The sequence below is a fragment of the Nannospalax galili genome, unplaced genomic scaffold (genome assembly GCF_000622305.1).
Source record: "Nannospalax galili isolate Female #2095 unplaced genomic scaffold, S.galili_v1.0 scaffold125, whole genome shotgun sequence".
Taxonomy (NCBI): domain Eukaryota; kingdom Metazoa; phylum Chordata; class Mammalia; order Rodentia; family Spalacidae; genus Nannospalax; species Nannospalax galili.
The window spans coordinates 1,184,607-1,205,350 of record NW_008354705.1 but is presented as its reverse complement, the minus strand read 5'-3'; the positions used below and the strand labels follow the sequence as shown (position 1 = coordinate 1,205,350).

The 20,744-nt window shown below is 40.9% G+C and overlaps 1 protein-coding gene across 2 annotated transcripts in view; it reads left to right on the top strand.

Moving 5' to 3' along the window:
- The first annotated feature begins 14,863 nt into the window (after positions 1-14,863).
- Tex10 (testis expressed 10) overlaps positions 14,864-20,744 on the top strand; it is a 46,027-nt gene continuing 40,146 nt past the window's right edge. Inside the window, exons 1-4 of one of the 2 annotated variants that reach the window (XM_008851899.2) lie at positions 14,864-15,057; positions 16,463-16,651; positions 18,600-19,312; positions 19,669-19,912. In XM_008851899.2, the coding sequence (XP_008850121.1) occupies positions 16,472-16,651; positions 18,600-19,312; positions 19,669-19,912 (1,137 nt within the window). In that variant the 5' untranslated portion in view covers positions 14,864-15,057; positions 16,463-16,471. Of the gene's footprint in view, positions 15,058-15,088; positions 15,362-16,462; positions 16,652-18,599; positions 19,313-19,668; positions 19,913-20,744 lie in introns of those variants that run through there. The other variant, XM_029555426.1, reaches the window with a different exon arrangement.

Genomic DNA, 20,744 nt, shown 5'->3' with positions numbered 1-20,744 from the left:
CACTTTTTGCAGATGATATGATACTATACCTAAGAGATCCCAAAAGTTCCACCAGAAAAGTCCTAGAACCGATCAACACTTTCAGTATAGTGGCAGGTTATAAAATCAATCTACAAAAATCAGTAGCCTTTCTATATACCAATAACAAGCAATTGCAGAAAGAATACAGGGGAATGCTCCCATTCACACTTGCTGTAAAAAAATTAAAATACCTTGGAATAAATCTGAGAAAAGACACCAAAGATCTCTACAATGAAAATTTTAAATTGTTAAAGAAAGAGACTGAGGAAGACACCAGGAGATGGAAGAACCTCCCATGCTCATGGATTGGAAGAATTAATATTGTGAAAATGGCCATCCTACCAAAAGCAATATATAGATTCAATGCAATGCCAATCAAAATCCCCATGACATACTTCACAGAATTAGAAAAATCCATCCTTAAATTCATATGGCAGCACAAAAGACCCCAGATAGTCAAAGCATCCCTGAACACAAAGAGCAACACTGGGGAGATTACTATACCAGACCTCATTGTATACTACAGAGCCATAGTTATAAAAACAGCATGGTACTGGTGCAAAAACAGACACATAGATCAATGGAACATCACTGAAGATCCAAACATGAGTACCCACAAAATCAGCCACCTGGTATTTGACAAAGGTGCCAAGAACACACATTGGAGGAAAGACAGCATCTTCAACAAATGGTGCTGGCAAAACTGGATGTCCACCTGTATAAGAATGAAACTAGATCCTTATCTTTCACCTTGCACAAAAGTCAGCTCCAATTGGATCAAAGACAGAAACCCTGAAACTATGAGAAGAAAATATTGCCAGTAATTTACAGGACATAGGTGTAGGAAGGGATTTTCTAAATCAGACAGAAGTTGCTCAGGAATTAAGGTCAGCAATCAACAAGTGGGACCTCATTAAACTAAAAAGCTTCTGTACAGCAAAAGAAACAATCAAAAAAGTGAAGAAAAACCCTCAGAATGGGAAAAAATCTTCACCATTAACACATCTGACAGAGGTTTAACATCCAGAATATATAAAAACTAAAAAAACAAAGAATCAAGAAACCAAATGACAGGCAATACATGCATACACACAAAATAAAAATAATAAATAAAAGTGTTTAGAAAGTGCTCAACATCATTAGTAATTAGGGAAATACAGATAAAAACCACTTTAAGATTCCATCTTGCCCCAGTCAGACTGGCTAAGATCCAGAGAATGAATGATAGCAAATGCTGGTGAGGATGTGGAGAAAGGGGAACGCTCATTCACTGCTAGTGGGATTGCAAACTTGTGCAGCCTCTATAGAAAACAGTTTGGAGAACTCTTAAAAAACTAAAAATGAACCTACCATATGACTCGGTGACACCACTCCTTGTCATATACCCAAAGGACTCATCCTACTGTAGAGACACTTACACAACCATGTTTGTTGCTGCTCTTTTCACAATTGCTAAGAGATAGAAGCAACCTAAGTGTCCCTCAACTGACAAGTGGATAACGAAAATGTGGTATATTTACACAATGGCGTGCTATTCAGCAGTAAAGAAAGATGAAATAATGAAATTTTCAGGTAAACGGATGGATCTAGAAACTGTTATACTAAGTGAAGTAACACAGACTCAGAAAAACAAACGACACATGTTCTCCCTCACGTGGCTCCTAGCACCAAACCTTTTAAATTTAGGGTCTTTTTAATAAGATGATGCTATACAGCAGTACCTTTGCGTGAAATAACTACCATCATCATGACTTCAGCTGAGCCTGATTGCTAAACATAGTCACAATTGGGCTTGTTAACAGTTGTGCTCATTCATTAAAGGAGTGCCAAGCACAGTCACTGGAACCTCACCTTAGTATCCAGCCACTCTTCCCAGACAACTAGTCCAGCCTTGGAAGACAAAAGAAAAATGAGGAAGAACCCAATAGAGGGATGCTTTTGGAAGCCCTTGTGAAGAAACTCAAGGGAAAATTGCCCTTTTTGACTTTTTTTCTAGTTCCCTGTCTAGAACTTGTAATGCTAATTACTCTTGCCTTTACTTCTCCTTCACATCTCCTATTCATGATTCAAGGACTTTCTTTTCCCCTTAGAGACAAGAGTTATGCAATTTGGGAGTCTTTTAGATAGACCCACTGAAGGAGTACTCCAATTGCCTCACCCTGCATCCCTGTTCAGCATGGAAGAAGCCAGAACGTCTGCGTCCCTGTTCCCTATTGGTGATTTGGGTAACCCCTTCAGAGGATGGCGTGATAAGAATAGGAGGTAGGAATTGGCTAGGCAGTTAAGGTAAGAAGACCCCAAAGAAAAGTAGCCAGTTTCTGGGCTAAAAGTCAAAATGTCCTTGGGCCTGTTAGCAACATACCCTGTTCCAAACGCAAAAAATGTCAAAAGTATTTGGGAACTTGTATCTAATCTTTAAAAGATTTTCGGGTTACCTCTTCAGAGCGGGGAATGTTGGAGGGGAGGGAGTGTGCATGGGTTTGATCAAAACACCTTATATGCATATATGAAATTCACAATAAAGTTTTTATAAAAGTTAAAAAAAAAGAATAAAGCTATGCAAGGTAGTTCAAATAAGATGTTAAAAAGATGACATATCACCAGAGTTTGTAACTGTTAGCTTTCCCTTAGTAAATACTATAAATTTATCTAACCATTGCATAAAATTAATAAGAAATTAGAGGAAAAAAATTCAAATACAGGGGCTGGAGAGATGGCTCAGCAGTTAAGAACACTGATTGTTTTCACAGAAAGACCTGGGTTCCAGTCCCAACACCCACATGGCAGCTAACAGCTGTCCATAACTTCAGTCCCAGGGGACCCAGCAGCCTCTTCTGACCTCTGCAGGCATTGCACGACATGGGGATATTTGCCTATATGTAGGCAGTACATGCACATAAAGATAATAAATAAAATTTTAAAAACTTAAAAAATTCAGAGACAAAAAAAATTTCAAAGACAAATATTCCAGTTTGCTAAAGTTTTAGAGAGTTAAACATTGACCATTATAAAAATTAAGTTGTTTTGCATTTGTTTTTCTTCTAAGCAATTCAGATAATTCTTTAGTAGCAGTTTATTGATTTGGAGATTGGCCAAGAACCTGTGGGGAGGCAGTTCACTGCACTGTAAAGCTGAAGAGGAATTAACTGCTTAATAGAAACTATTATTGAATGTTGCAACCATATTTAGACAGTTCTTGAGAATAACACAAAATATTTTCTATTACTGTTCTGCATCTTCCTGGATCTGACGATGCTGAGGGTCACACTTTTTCAAAAGTAAAATCTGCCTTGCCGAGTTACATTCTGATTTGTTCATATGTTCCTTGTGTGACATTGATGGGGTCCTTGGACCTCGGATTTTATTTCTTTTTTTTTAAAAAAAATAATTTATTGAGAATTTCATACATGCATATAAGGTGATCAAATCCATGCCCACTCCCTCCCCTCCAATTCCTCCCATATCTCCCCATCAATTTCTGACAACTTCATGTACTCCTTTTTTTTTTTTTTAAATGGGGCTTTCTGCTACTCTAACAATCCCCCCTCTGAAAAGGTAACTCTAAAATCTTTTAAGGATTAGAGAAAAGCTCCCAAATACTTTCGACATTTTTGGTCTTTGAAACGGAGTATGTTGCTAAGAGGCCTGAGGACATTGTGAGTTTTAGTCAAGAAACTGGCTACTTTTCTTTGGGGTCTTTTTACCCTAACTGCCTAGCCTATTCCTACCTCCTATTGTTATCACACTATCCTCTGAAGAGGTGACTCAAATAGGGAACCAGGTCACAGACTGCTCTGGCTGCTTCCATTCTGAACAGACAGGGATGCAGGGTGAGGCAACTGAGGTGCCCCTTCAGCGTGTCTACATAAAAGACTCCCAAATTGCATAACTCTTATCTGTAGGGGGGGAAAGAAAATCCTTGACAGGTGAATAGGAGATGTGAAGGAGAAGTAAAGGCAAGAGTAATTAGCACTATAAGTTCTAGACAGGGAACTAGAAAAAAGTTAGAACAGGGCAATTTTCAAATGTTCACATGAGAGTCCATTGGAATTTCTTGATAAGAACCCTCTATTGGGTTCTTCCTCATTTTTCTTTTGTCTGCCAAGGCTGGACTTGAGAGTGATGGATTCAGGATTTGCTTTCACGCATTTTGATAGCTGTTGGAGTGATTAGAATCAGTGTCAGTTCCCTCTCAAAGGCTTCTAGATAGGGGGAGAAAATAAATTTATCCATCATTTTAGAACAATAGTGAATTGTCTCCCTTAGGTATAGGTGGGCACTACAGTTCTGCAGACTAAGATTTGAATCTTACATCTGAGCAGCACTTTCTGATCAGGAACAAAATCATCAATGAGAAATAATTGTCTAAAAAGCTTTTTACATGGACTTAAGCCTAATGTCTGAGAAGTATAATCCCTTGAACTCTTAAAGAAATATACTGATGACTTTACTCTTTGGTTATACTTTCCTTTTGGGTGTTTAACGGTATACAGTGGGACCAGATAAACCAATATTTTTACTCTTAAGCTCCTTTGAGGATCTGTTCCTCAGGGGTCACATAGACTTGGAATGAGAACCTAGCTCCTTTCTTTTACCAGTTCCGCCTATATGAAGATAAGTTAAAGGTCCTGCTCGACCATGGTTGGCTTCGCTTGGAAGCATGGAGGAAATGATTCCTGTGTTGACCCTCCTCTTTGTAGACTGGACATTGGTTCATGTCCATCTGGTGGGGTCTCCTCAGCCTCGACAGGTGACTCACCACAGTTACAGGACATTTTAAGAGATGATCCGTAGTACCCTGGAACTTAGTCAACTTTGGAAGGCAAGGGGCAAAAACTGTCCTTTAAGTCTCTCTGACCAGATTAGTATAGGCCTCAAAGTATGGCTGTTAAACATCCAAGCAGGTCAGTTCCACCAGTCTGGCACTTTTATCTACCATGTAGATGAAGCTGAAAACAAGCATTATTATAAAAAATTAAGAATTATGGGGCTGGAGAGATGGCTCAGTGGTTAAGAACACTGGTGTTCTTGCAGAAGACCCGGGTTCGAATCCCAGCACCCACATGGCAGCTAACAACTGTCCGTAATTCCAGTCTCAGGGGATCCAATAGCTTTTTCTGACCTCCACAGGCATTGCACGACATGGGTGCACTTACTTACATGCAAGCAATACATGCATACACATAAAATAAAAATAACAAATAAAATTTTTAAAAAATTAAGAATTATATAGATGGAAGGGACAGAGACAATTTCTTTCAAGAATGGAACTCTTGGTAGGTTAACCAGGCTTCAATGCTTGGATGCACATTGAAGGACATTTGGAGACCCTTATAATATATATAACACCATACATTAAGTTAGGTGGAAAGCAATAGGGGAGGTGGGAATAAGGAAGGAGATCTAAATACCATCTAATTATATTGCATGAAAATCGTAAAAATTCAATAAGAATGTAAAATAAAGAAAGAACCTACTGTCCTAAAAGCATTGTATAGGAAATGCCTGTTGAAATTGGGTTCTCCCAGAGTCTGGCACAAAGCAAGCCTTTGGCAATGCTTCTTCTCTTCTTTCTGTTATACTGTATTGCATTTCTCTTATTAAACATGCTATATTTTATTTATCCAGGGAAGCACAAGTTCTGTGAGCACTGAGCATACATATGATGACCATGCAACCCTTCAACACTTCTGGATGTCACAGCGTGAAGGGAATGAGTTTAGTGCCTAGAGACTGTGAAGAGTGGTATTATTATGTACTGGTTGCAGACAGTTATTTAAGGCAAACCTCAGGCAGACTGCAGACAAAGGTCTGGGATTTAAGGCCTTTCTTCAGCTTGGTTTTAGTATAAATGACATTTACAATATGGACATAATCTGAACTAAACACTTTTTATCTAACCTTGCAGTCAAAAAGTTACTGTTTATAAGGTAAAGAAGCACACTGAACTATGTGCTCCTCTTGTGACCTGGGCTTATAACCATAATCCCTTAGGACTCTTCCTTACCCTCCCCTCAAGCTTGTGTGTGAATGTATGTGTGCATGCTTTACATATCAAAGGTCTGAAAGCAGCATTGTGAGAATTTGAAAAGTCTGTTTGTAGTTGTATGTTTAATTTTTCTAGGGATCAAAATGCAAGATTCTCTGATAAGAGTGTGTCCTGACTTTTACTTCCCCATTTCATGTTGGTGGGAACCATTGCTTGGCAGTTTGGGTCCACTCTTGTCCTTACAAGGGATGCTAAGAGTCAGGCTGTTTCTTTATGAAACTGTATAACTGTATAACTATAAGGTATAACTCTAATGTAGCTTAGAAATACCACAGGTTTTCAGGAAATTTTATTATTTTATACTACTTGATTGTGGGATATGTGGAGAATAAGCATAACTAAGGTTTCTGGTTTCTTTTCAAAATAAATTTTTTGAGACAGGGTTTTCCTGTAGCTTCAACTGGCTTGGAACTCACTTTGTATACCAGGTTGGCCAAAATGTCACAGAAATCCACATGCCTCTGCCTCCCAAGTGCTGAGATTAAAGGGATGTGGCATCACCTCTGGCCAACGTTTTTAGTTTTGAACTTTATTGTTTGTGTTGCTTACTGTGATCCTGAACAACTGACATTGGAATGGTCCCATGGACCACAGTAGAATGTTAGAAATGTGAACTTAGCACCTGGTGCCTTCCTTCACGTGGCTCCTCCCTAGTCTCAGCCCTGCCCCCAGCACTCATGTGGACCTGCCACTGTTCCTTCCGTACAAATTACTACTTGATATCCCTGCTCCCTGTTTCCCACCAGGGTGGCTACTCCAGATATTTTTTCAAAATTCCAAATTAGATAGCTTCTACATTACCAGATACTTAGAGACTTTTATGAAATGAGCCATGAACATGCAGAGTTGAGGAGAAATGGAGTGTTTAATTTTAGCTAATTTGTTGACATTATCTATTTTTATGTTTATTCTCACTCTGCTCCTGCTTAAAGCTGTAAGGGAAACCTCTTCCAGAAATACTTTCTGATCCCTTTTCCTTTGGGAAATCACCAAGTTCATTATCTGTGCTTGGTGGTCCATGAGATTTCCTCTTGTGCTGTTATAGCCCAGCTCTTTGTTTAAAGTTGCTTGAATGACTTCCTGTTTCTAGACACCCAAAGATCCTTCTGTAAAATAGCAATTTCTTTCTTTCTTCTCTCTCTCCCTATCTTCCTCCCTCCTTTCCTTTTTCCTTCTTTCCTTCTTTCTTTCTTTCTTTCTTTCTTTCTTTCTTTCTTTCTTTCTTTCTCTCTTTCCTTTCCTTCCTTCCTTCTCTTTTTCTTTCTTTTTTTCTGAGACAGGGTTTCATTATGTAGCCCAGTTTACAACTTACTATGTAGCTCAGGCTGGCCTTGAACTCACCGTCCTCATATCTCCTCATGATTTCACTTTTCGAGATGTGTATTCAACATGTGGCATTGCATGGCACTACATATTTGGGGGTTACCACAGCATCCTTCATAGAAAGTTTTTGGTGCCCAATTTGGAGTAAAGAAAAACTATTATTTTTTAAAAATATTTTATTTATTTTTATTTTATGTGTATGCATGTATTGCCTGCATGTAGGTAAGTGTACCCATGTGGTGCACTGACCGCGGAGGACAGAACAGACTGTCAGATCCCTTGGAACTGGAGTTATGGACAGTTCTTAGCTGCTATGTGGGTGCTGGGATTTGAAACTGGGTCTTCTGCAATAACAAGAACAGTCAGTGTTCTTAACCGCTGAGCCATCTCTCCAACCCCCAAACTATTATTTCATAACTGCTCATTACTGTAGATCAAAGTTATGCCAAAAATGTTTAAATCCAAGTAAATCTGAACTATGACCAAAATGTTTTTTTACTTGTTATAATATCCAATTACAAACTCATAGTATTGTCAGTGATTAGACTCCAGACCCTAGGGATATAATTTTTGAGTTGTATGATAGTGTTATGTTATTTAACCTCTCCAAACAATAGACTATATATTGCTATATAATATCTAAACCATATAATCATTATGAGAAGTTCTGGAGTCAGCATAACTAAATGTGTATAAAAATTTTGGCATGGGCCAGGCATGGTGGCACATGACTGTAGTCCCAGCACTTGGGAGGCAGAGGCAGGTAGATCTCTATGAGTTCCAGGACAGCTGGGGCTTACTGGGAGACCCTGCTTCAAAAAGATCAAAAAAAATTTTTGGCATACAGTAAGTGATAAATAGATGAAAATAAAGTTAACATTTTGTTTTTTAAAATTATTTTTTTTAATTTGGGAGGATTGTTAGGTAGAGGTAGGATTCAGGACTCTCAGGCAGTCAGGGAAGGAGGCTGTTCTCAGGAATCCAGTTTGGGGTGGGACAACCAAGGATGAAGGCTGGTCTCAGGTATGCAAAGGTGAGGTGGGGAAGGAAAGAGGATTTGAGGGCTCCTGGGGACTAGACTGAGGAATTGGGTTTGTCTGGGTGGAAAGGATCAGGAAACAATAGGGAGTCTGGGCCAAGAGGGTAGTCCAGAGGTCTGGAGTGCCAAGAGAAGAAATGGGCCAGTGCCCACGCTAGGAGAGACGGGGTGGGGGAGATTGTGGAAGTCAAGGCACAGTGGGCGTGGTTGAACTTACCCAGGAAAGATGCCTAGCTAGTTTTAAAAAAACCAGAGGGAACCATATTAGTCTAAGAATCTACTGACAAATTATACACACAACTAGTTCAAGCAACAAAATATATGTCTAGTCAAGGTTTATCTGTGTCCTAGTTTGTTTCTCCATTGCTGTGACAAAACACTCTGACCAATACCAACTTGGGGAGGAAAGGCTTTATTTAGCTTACATATCCCAGGTCACAGTTCATCAGGCAGCCCAAGGTAGGCATTCACCTGCCCAGGAGTGGTACCTGCCCAGGGGTGGCTGTCCCACATCACTCAATAATCAAGAAGGTGCCTCATGGCCATGGCCACAGGCCAGTCCAATGAAGGCAATTCCCTGAGGCTCCCTCAATCCAGGTGTGTCAGGTTGACACTAAAGCTATCCAACATAATCCGAGAACATTTGGGCTTTTTTCCCAAGACTTATCTACATAGCATATTGTAATTGAAAGTACTAGACTAGTGGAACTAACCTTCCTGGATGTTTAACAGCCATACTTTGAGGCCTATACTAATCTGGTCAGAGGGACTTAAAGGACAGTTTTTGCTCCTTTCCCTCCAAGGTCAACTAAGTTCCTGGGGACTATGGAGCACCTCTGAAAATGTCCTGTAACCGTGGTGAGTCACCTGTCCTCTTGTTCAGGGAGGCCATGGAGACCCCACCAGATGGACTTGAACCAGTGTCCAGTCTACAAAGAGGAGGGTCAACACAGAGGAAACACCTCCTCCATGCTTCCAAATGAAGCCAGCCATAGTCAAGCAGGAGCTTTGACTTATCTTCACATAGGTGGAACTGATAAAAGAAAGGAGCCAGAGGCTCCTCCCAAGCCCATGTGACCCCTGAAGAACAGATCCTCAAATGACCTAAAGAGTAAAAATAAATTGATTTATTTGGGTCAACTGTATGATCTTAAACACCCAAAGGAAAGCATAAGCAAAGATTAAACTGATCAGTATATTTCTTTAAGAGTCCACGTGTATAGCTAAAGGCTACACAACAAGAAACAATGCCAGACAGGGGATACCATCTTTTTAGTTGTTGGCCACGGTGGCCCAAGAGACTCCCAGACAGTAACCCAGCATAGAACTTGGAAAATGAACAGCAGACCCCAATCTTATCTAAAGGAATGTTGGCAACTGATTGCTGTTAGATGAGGAAGAGCTGATCTTCCTAAAACAAGGGACTCTAGATAGGCTGACTGGACAGCCCATGGACTTGCACTGGGGAACGGCTGGAGGCACTGACAATAGAGTGGACAGTAACTAACAGAATAGGTCTTTCTTCTCTTATTACTTTTCTTTTTCCAAGTTTTTTTTTTTTTGACTATTCTTGCTTTTTTTTTAATGTACAATTTTGACCTCATAGCAGTCTAGGGATGTATTTATTGAGATCTCATTCAATTTAACAATTAATTTAGAAAGAATTGATGCTCTAAGGTGTTGCATATTTTATTACACTCTATAGAATTTTGTTGTAATTTCTTTGTAGAAGGGGACTCTTTTTCATCCTGTCTTCCAATTGGCAATTGTTTGTATATGTGAAAACTCTTGTTTTGTGAAGGTTGATTTATGCCTTTTGGGAATTCAGCTGTTGCTTATAGTAAATTTTCAGGTTTTTTTCCTGTTACACAGTTCTATGTGTCAATGGAGGTTTTTTTGTTCCCTCACTTCCAGCGATGTCCTAGTCTGCTTTTGTGGTACATTGACGACTGTACTTGTGGTGTGGCTGCCTCCCTCCTGTCTGTCTTTTTTTTTTTTTTTTTTTTTTTTTTTTCCAAGCCCAACTCTGCAGCCTCTCTAGCCATTCTGTGAGTTATCCAATACAGTTTCAATAAATTCCTTTTCACTTAAAGTTAGAACTTGTTTCCTGTTACTTTATCTAAGAAGCCTGAATGAAAATTCTTTGTGCACAGAGCCCAATGGTTGATCATCAATAGAAATACGTGCTGCCATTTATGGAGGGCCTATCGTGTGTCACGCAGTATGCTAAGTTATGCATACTGTGCATTTAACAATCAATTCCTAAAGAATGTTCTTTGGAGTTTTGTCTCTTGCTATCTCACCAAACTTGAATTATTCCTTCTTGGCTTTCTCTAAAGACTTTCTTGTGTTCACAATAGCTCTAAAATATGAGCCAATTTAAATGTTTATAGTTTATTGTTTTCCTTGACTTTATAAAATAAGGTTTAGTATGTCAGGGGGATTTGAATTGTTTTTAGCAGTGGTACTGTATTCTCCGTACCACAGTTAACTGGCAGGCCAGCACAGAAAACTTTTTAAAGAGAAACTGCACAGATTAGGTAGATGGTGCAGGAGTAATTACTGAGCCTAGGATTTTGTAATGATTCTGAGCACAGGCAAAAAGGAAAAAGCTGTTCAAATGAAAAATTGTAGAGATGTAATGTGCTGATCCTGATGGTTGTATAGATTAAATTGTGTCCCCCTGAAAAGTATGTTGGTGTTTGAATCCCTAATTTCTTCTGAGGGTGAGTTGATTTGGAAATGAAGTCTTTACACTAATGACCAAGTAAAGATGGGGTCATTAGGGCAAGGTTTATCCTATATGATTGGTGGTATCCTTACTAAGCTTGAACACAAACATAGATTTGTCCAGAGAGAAGATGATTTGAACAAACACATAGTACCTGCAAGGAATATCTGTGGCTACCAGAAGCCAGGCTAGAGGCACAGGACAAATTCTCCCTCACAGGCCTGGAAGAATCCACAAACCACATTTACTTCTTACTGATGTTAAGATGCTGCCTTATAACACAGTAGTCCCTGCAGATGGCCTTGCTTTCAGGCATCTCTGGTCTCCAGAGCTGAGGGCCAATATGTTTTTATTATTTTAGTCAATCAGTTTTACAATATTCCCTGTGGTAACAAGAGATGAATATAGTGGCTTGTGTGTGGCTAATTGATAGAGTTCTGGGAGTGGAGTCCTGTGTATATTTCAGAATGCCTATTCACTGTAATTATTGTTTTTCTGGCATGGGTAAAGGCTCTTATATGTTTGATATTTATGAAAGATCCCTAAGTGGACAATGTTTGTAGTTGCTGAATTTCTCACTTCATGGTGGCCAGAGAGCAGAGAGATAAGATAGATAAATCCAGGGAAAAGATACATGCTTCAAAGGCATATTCCCAGTGACCTATTTCTTCCAACTAGGACAAATTATTTTTTTCTTTAAATTTTTTCATTTATTTTTATTTCATGTGTACGAGTGCTTTGTCTGCATGTATGTAAGTGCATTCATGCATGTAATGCCCATGGAGGCCAGAAGAGGGTGTTGAATTCCCTAGGACTGGAGTTAGGGATGGTTGTTAGTGGCCGTGTGGGTGTTGGAAACCCACCTCTGTGAAAGCAGTCAGTGCTCATAACAGCTGAGCCATCTCTCCAGTGCCCCGGGAGCACTTCTTATTGCCCAATCAGTTTGAACTTACAGATAGATGACTCCATCAATGAAATTAGTGCCCTTGTCATCCAATCACCTCTCATTAGTACCCACTAGCCAGGGACCAAGACTTCAATGCATAAGCTTTTGGGGGATAACTCATATCCAAACAACACAAGCATTTAAAGATTGAAGTTCTTATAAACATTTCAGGATTTTTGGGTTTGCTTGAAAATGGGAAGATCTGCATTCCTTCAGGGTAAAAGTTGGCTGTTGTGAAAAAGTTACTGCTTTCCTTTCCCACACCATGTGTACTTACATCAGCTACCAGGCCTGTTTACCAACTGAGCCTGCAACCTCTGTTCTGCAGCAAAGTAGGGAGCAATAAAAGTTAGCGTATTAAGTAGTATGTTTTCTAGATATTTATTGAGAATCTACTGTATACCAAACACTGCTTTAGAGACTTGGAATATACAGGGAGCAAAACACGGGTACCACATGTGTTTCACTAAATTTTCCTTTTCCTGCTGGGAGACCTGCCCTTACTCAGGGTCTCCTGGTCCTGACTCGGATTGATGAACCGTACATAAGGCATTCTATTTAGATTTTGCATAGTTTATATGACATTTAGGAGGGGGTGACTTACAAAAACACGGATTCTTATAGGTTTTTCCTTTTTAGTATTTGAAATGCATGCACCAGCCATCTCCTGCCCCTGGCCACCAAGTTCTCAATATTGTGGTGGCTCCACCCTTTTCCCCCATGTGTTCCAGGTTGCCTTCTCACCAACTGAATGCCTCCTCTTGCCAGGCTGAGGATCCCCCAGTCCCCACCCCACCTTTCACTGCACTCTATTCCAAAAATGGCGACTACCCCATTCACAGCTGTGCTCAAAAGTCCACACCCAAACATAAGTTCTCCAGCCACACTAAAAGGCAAGAGCATGGCCTCATGGTTTTCCTGGCTTATACCTCCACAGCTCCGCCCTTTAATGGGCTTGACTCCTTCCACAGGGTGTGGGAAGGAGGTGGGACCATGGCTTACAGGAGGAACTTCCAGGTCCCACCATGGAACTTGTATTTCAGTGGTAGATGAGGGACAGATAATAAATAACAATTACATAGTATGTTAGAAGGTAATATGTTCTTAAATAATGGAGAGCAGAGAAGGGAAATTGCTAGATCCAGGATAAGATGGGTTGTGATTTTTAACTCAGGTAATCTGGATGGGTACACTCAAGAAGATTTATTGAAGTGTGTTTCAAGCAGACAGAAAAGCTAAAGCAAAGGCCTAGCTCTAAAGGCAAAAAGGCATCTCCTGTATTTAAGAAAGGGAAACAAATGTTACTGGAGCAGAGTGAAAACAGGGAAGCAAGCCTCAAAATAGTGCTCAGAGGCTAAGTAAGGACTGCTAGAATATGGTAGACCCTGAGGCCATCAGAAAGGCTCTAGATTTCCTACTGATGACATCAGAATTTTAAGGGGAGATCTGATCCACCTTATATTTCAAATAATCACACAGCTGCTCTGCTAATGCTAGATTTTAGGGATAAGAGAGGCAATTACAGTAGAGGGACTTGTTTCCAGGCTCTTGGCACTGCTTAAGAGGTGCTGTGGATGACAAAGGTTGCCAGGGAGATGGTGATAAATAATGGAAGTCATGAAGGTACAGTTAATAGAATCTGCTCATGGATCAGATGTGAGGTATGATAGAAAGGAGCCAGATGCAAACCCTAAAGGTTTGGGCTTGAGTAACAGGCTGATGGAATTGCTATTTGAGATGGAGAAGCTATAGGATGATTTTTAGAAGGGATGTCAGGAGTTGGGTTTTGGACCATGTTGACTTGACCATGTGTATTTACAAAGTTGAAGGAAGCTCTGAATAAACTCTTAGCATTTTGGAGTCCAGTGGATTTGTCTGGATGGAAATAAACCTTTCCTCTTTTTTCTGTTCTTATAGTTTTAAATACCATACAATGCCAGATACTCCCAAAAGCTTATGTTTGTGATGGGTCCAAGGCAGGTCACAGTGGTGCGTCTGTGTGTGTGGCTTTTGGGAGTCATTCTTCATCCATGATCACAGAGTAGGTGTGGTCTTAGTTCCAGTGCTTGGGTCTCCTAGATTCAGATATCATTGTTTGGTCTCTACTTGGTATACTGAGGCTTAATACAGCATACAAGGCTTTACTAGGTCTTATACCTGGGAAACTGTAAACATAAATTTGAATCAAGGTCAATACTCCATTTCTGGGCGCTTTTCTTCCATGTGCCTAAGCCAATCTTTGGTGACTTATTTTCAAAGGTTCTTTCTTCTTCCTAGCTTCTTTGTAGGTATTTTAATGTATCAAGTCCTCTAAGCCCACTTAATTTGAATAATATGCTTAAAAATATTGTATTAATATTCCTATACTAAGGAATAATAAGTCCTATACTAAGGCTTCCTGGCTTCAGTTGCTAGATATACGTTGTCTCTCTATTTCTTATCTACTCTTCCTTAGCCAAGGTTACTGTTCCCAGGAATGTTATCCTAAATTTTTCCCTTCTTCACGTCAGCTCAGTTTATACTGTTCTCCGGATGCAGCTCTAGGTTTAAGAACTAAGGTCCTTGGGGAGAAGTGGCAGGCTCTCTAACCCTGGGACTAGGTCCAGCAGGCAGATGGGACCTGGACTGGGCTAGCTCAGTCCCGCCCCTCCTCCGCGCTCGCGGGGGGCTTCCGGAGCGGCCCCTTCTTGAGGGGGGCGTGACCAGCTGCTCTGCTCCGCCCCTGGCTGCGCGCGGCTGCGGTTGGCGGTCACGTGAGCACCGCGCGGCGGGGGAGGATTCCCGCTTCCGGGCGGCGGAAGGAGACGGGGCCGCGTGAGGACCTGGCAATTTGAAAACACGCTCTGGGAGCCGCAGGAGCTGCGGCCAGCGGTGCACTGCGAGGCCGCGTGGGCTTGGCATTTGCACGCTCCTCCGCGTCCCCTGAGCGGCCCGGGCCGGGCTCTCCGGTGAGCGGCCCTCGGGCGTGGGGCGGGGCCCTCCCGGGGTGCGGGGACCTCTCCTCGGGCGCCGCCTGGGCCGCGAGGGCGGGAGGCGAGGGAGGCGGGCGCCGGGCCCCTGTGTCCCTCTGGGTTCCCCAGCCTGGCCGGGCGCGCTTTGGGCCCGGGGAGTTCTAGGCCGGCGAGGGGGGCCGCGGACCACGAGGGGCGAGGTTGCACGAGCAAAGCGGGGTTCTCGTTTCTGGGGTTCAGGGCCGGAGTTTGGGGGGAGTCGCGCTCCGCGGGGCGAGGACTGTGAAGCCGTGCACGCCAGGTGAGCCAGACCGGCAGATTTTGGGGTTCCCCCACCGCCTTGTCTCTGGTCCCTCCGAGTTTGGAGAAACTCTGGAGCCGCAGGGTTGGGGAGGAAGTTAGCGAAGGCCGACTGCAGCGGTCTTGCTTTCCTGGGCTTTTTCCCCTTGGAGCGCGGGAGAAGTTGGGAATGAGGAAAGGCCGCGGGTGGAGACGTCCCTGGGCAGGGTCACCTCCAGGACCGACCTGCAGAGGGTGCGTGGACGCCCCTGCGCTCTGCAGAAACTGAGGCTTCCTGCAGACGTGTCCCGAGAGCTCATACCGTGAGGCCGGAGTTGTTTCTTTGGATTCAGTAGCCACTACTGTAAAAGTGGCCTACTAGAGCTGTTTGATTTGTCGTGCATAAAAATCTTTAAAGGAAAATCACAGCAATTGCTAAGAGAACTTTAAAAGTTCTTACTAGAAAATTTCTGCTTTACGATTCTATAACTATTTGTCCAGATTGAAGTCCGCGAAGAGCAGTTAGTACTCAAAATTTTCCTAGTGGAGAGAAAACCGTAGCATGAACTTAAAGTGATGGATAATGTGGCAGAAATTTGGCATTCTGATTCAGAAGGTGTCGTCCAGCATTTTTGACAGGAGACTGTTGGGGACCCTTCACCTGGAAGAACCCAGAGGATGCAGTGGGATGTCAACAGGGTTCATTTTCCGTGTTCTATATCATTCACCTTTTTTGGTAGCACTAGTGATAAACTGTAGGGAAAACTCACAGTGTGCTTGCATAATTGATAAAAACCAGTTCTGTATTAAAAATGGCTGTATGCTGAAGTTAGAAGAGGGAAGGGCGTTGGATCCCCCTGGACCTAGAGTTATGGACTGTTGTTAGCTGCCATGTGGGTGCTGGGATTTCGATCCCGGGTCTTCTGTAGGAACAGTCATTGTTCTTAACTGCTCAGCCATCTCTGTGGACCCTTGTCCTTATATTTTGGATCTTTGGTATAATAGACTGTTAGGCTTGATTTTTTGGATGTGTTAATGTAAATATTGGAAAATCCTGTGTTTATTCTTTTACCACTTATCCTTGTTGAATTCATTGTTTTAAAATTAATTCTTTCTGATACAGCACTCAACAATGACCAAAAAAAGGAAACGCCAAGATGATTTTCAGAAAGTAAAACTAAAAGTTGGTAAAAAGAAGCCCAAGTTAGAAAATGCTACGGCTACAAATTTTAAAACGAAGGCTATACATCTTCCTGAACAACTTAAGGAGGATAGGACACTTCCAACCAACAATAGGAAACTTAACATAAAGGTAAATTGTAAATATTCTTTTGATTAAAATAAGCATTTTCTTTGAAATCCTGTAGAGTGTTTTTATCAAAAGCCATTTTATCTCTTGGAGTAACTGATTGGCTGTCAGCTCATAGGGTTTATTGTTAGATGATGTTTGGAGTCCTGTGTTACCCAGATCTGACCTTGCAGTTGTGTCTTTTCTACTTTTTTTAGGAAAGGTTTGCTAAACTAAATCCATAGTATTTCTCTCTAGTGTACTTTAAAAATAATATATTGTATTTGAATGCTGGGTGTGGAGCTGCGTGCCTTTAATCACAGTACTCTGGAGGCAGAGGCAGGTGGGTCTTGGTGAGATTGAAGTCAGCCTTGTCTACATAGTGAGTCCCAGGCTAGCTGGGGCTACAGGGAGACCTTGTCTCAAAAAACCAAACCAAAACAAACACAAAAATAGAAATTATTGCATGTGTGTGAGTTGTTTTACCTGCATGTATGCATGTGTATCATCCCTGGTGCCTACAGAGACCATTGGAGCCCCTGGAATTGGAGTTAAAGAAGGTTGTAAGCTACTATGAGAACCCAGGTCCTCTACAAGAGCAGCAAGTGCTCTTTACTACTGTGCCATCTCTCCAGCCCCCGCCCCCACCCCACCCCACATACTTTCTGATGATTCAATATATGTTACCTGGAAATTTTTAAAAATTATTTATTTTTATATTCTCTGTATGAGTATATTGCCTGCATGTACATAAGTGCAGCCATGTCATGCAGTGCCTATAGAGGTTAGAAGAGGGCTTTAGGTCCCCTGGAACTGCAGTTACCAAAGGTTGTTAGCCACCATATGGGTACTGGGAACCAAATCTGGATTCTCTGCAAGAGGAGCCAGTGGTCTTAACTGCTGAGCCTGCTCTCCAACCCTTGGAAATAATTCTTATATATAATTTATTGTTGTGTGTGATGTGTCAAGTTCTTGGTGGAGAATTTTTTAGCTGTTCTTACACATGAGTATGATAAGATTCTGTGGGTATTTGTTTTTAAACTAATGGTAGCATATTGCTTATTACTGTTGTATAGTACAAAATAAGTATCCCTTTTCTAAAATGCTTAGGTCCAGAAGAGCTCTGTAGTTAAGGTTTTATAAGATTTTGGAATTAAAAAAAAAAATTTATTTTTTTGGTCTTTTTGAGACAGGGTCTCCCTGTAGCCGCAGTTGTCCTGGAACTCATTATGTAGAGCAGGCTGGCCTTGAACTCACAGAGATCTGCCTGCTTCTGCCTCCCAAGTGCTGGGATTAAAGGTGTGCGCCACCATGCCCAGCTCTATTTTATTTTTATGTGTATGAGTGTATTGCCTGCATGTATGTGACTGCACCGTGTCGTGCAATGCTGCGGAGGTCAGAAGAGGGCTTCGGATTCCCAGGAACTGGAGTTAGGGACCGTTCATAGCTGCCATGTGGGTGCTAGGAATCGAACCTGGGTCCTCTGCAAGAGCAGTCAGTGCTCTTAACTGCTGAGCCAATTTTTTATATGTATTATGAGATAAATCATTGAGAGATTCTCAAATAATATCCTCAAAGTAATACCCCTACCCCCGTGAAAGACCATTTAAAATTTGCAGAAAGTTTCTGTTAAGTTTGGAATGCATAAATAATCCATCATTATGTTCAGTACTTAATAGGTCTGCAATAAATGATGTTGATTGTTACTACTAAAAAATCAAAGAGTGCCAAAGCCTGTATATAGTTTAGTGTAAAAAAAAAAATGAACTTAAAACTATGAAATGTTTTTATTAAGGTAAAATAGTTTAAAGATAAAATAGTGTTTCTGATCTTGGTAAAAGCTAAACAGCATTTGAAAAATACTAATAACACTTTGCATAAGAACTTCGGTTTGTTAGTATAGTTTCAGAGTGTTTATATGAAAGTGATACATAATTATGTTTACAACTAAAATCTGTGTTTTCCTTTGTAGGATTTGCTGTCACAGATGCATCACTATAATGCTGGGGTTAAACAGAGTGCTCTTCTTGGACTTAAAGACCTTTTGTCTCAATATCCGTTTATAATTGATGCACATCTTTCAAACATATTAAGTGAAGTGACTGCTGTGTTTACAGATAAAGATGCTAATGTTCGATTAGCAGCAGTTCAACTTCTTCAATTCCTGGCCCCCAAAATACGAGTTGAACAAATTTCTCCATTTTTCCCTTTGGTAAGTGCCCATCTCTCTAGTGCCATGACTCACATTACTGAAGGAATTCAGGAGGACTCTTTGAAAGTTTTGGACATTCTGCTGGAACATTACCCAGCTCTAATTACTGGCCGTAGCAGTATATTGCTTAAGAATTTCGTAGAACTTATTTCTCATCAGCAGCTGTCTCAAGGACTGGTAGATAGAGACAGATCCCAGTCCTGGATACTTTCTGTAAATCCTAATCGGAGACTCACTTCTCAGCAATGGAGGCTGAAAGTCTTAGTGAGACTTGGTAAGTTCCTTCAGGCCTTGGCAGATGGATCCAGTAGGTTGAGAGAAAGTGAAGGACTTCAGGAACAAAAAGAAAATGCCCATGCCACTAGCAACTCCATTTTTATCAACTGGAAGGATCATGCCAGCGACCAGCAACACATCCAGGTTTATGAAAATGGGGGTTCACAGCCAAATGTCAGTTCACGGTTCAGGCTACGGTAAGGATTTCAGTTATGTCCACACTAGTTTTTTCTGTGTTGAATTTTAATTACCATTAATGGCTAATGGTGGGAAGACAAACGTCTTTCATAGTTTTCATGTAGTTATTCATGATGCATTGATTTGATGACTCCTGATGATAGGAGTCATTTGAAAGTATGTTTTCATTTATAGAAAAGCTTAATTATAAGTAAAACTTAAATTTCTGTTGGCTTTGCCATTTTAGAATTTTATTTTTCTTGTTGTTATCAATGTAATTGTCAGTTCATGGTGCTACATTTTATGATACTTTAAGCAGGGGGCAACATAGTTTTTTAATCATTAATGTTTTTCCATTCTTATCTTTCCTTATTAGGTACTTGGCGGGAACACTAGGCACGATGGATGAAGGCCTGTCATCTACTGAAAACCTGAAAGGTTTTATTGAGATAATAATTCCATTGCTAATTGAATGCTGGATTGAGGCTGTGCCTCCACAGCTAGTCTCTTCTATGGGAAATGGTGTGGAGCGAGAGCCTCTACAGGTTATGCAACAAGTTCTTAATATCATTTCCCTTCTGTGGAAACTCTCAAAGCAACAGGATGAAACCCATACCTTGGTGAGAACTAATGGGTTTCTTAATATTTTACTTGTAATGCCTTTTACCATAATTGAGATGAGAAAGTAGCTATCACTATGAATTAACCATGTGTTTTTCAACACTTTAAACTTGGTTCCTTTTGTACAAAAGTACAAATTAAAAGTGTGTGTGAGGTTATTATCTGAACATATTTAATTTTTCCAGTGTATTACATAACAATTTGCTTGATTATATTTGTTTTTATTATGAATAATTCACCATTGTGTTAATATGTTGTTTATGGCCTAAATGTGGTGACACATGCCTTCATTCCAACATTCAGGAGACAGATGCAGATGGAGGCCAGCCTAGTCTACAACAATCTAGGGTTACACAATGAGACCCAGTCTTAGGAATGAAAACCAAAGAAAGCAAAGAGGCAATTTGACTAGGAACATTTTGAAGGCTTCTTAGGGGATTGAGGAAGTTGCAGTTTAAGCAGTTTCTTCTTTTGTGCCATGTTACCAAGTGTAGCAGCAGAAGACGGTACTGAAGACTTCATGGTGAATTATGTTGGTGTGGAGTGTGCTGTATGTTTGATGCTAAGGTGACGAGGAACAAAACTGAGATTAAATTGATAGCACTTAAAAGGCAGCTACAGGGCACTATTAAAGCTAGAAGCAGCTGCTCTACAGAGTTCTTGGGGACCTTGGACTAGATTGATGAGAATCTTTAAAGTTGCCTGTCAACACACAAAGCTGAAAAGGGAGGTCTTTTTATTTTCATTTTATTTTTAGTTAAAGCTTAGGATGAGCCAGTATGCTGTGTAAGATAAAGGATACATAGGATTTGATAATTTTGAAAAACATTA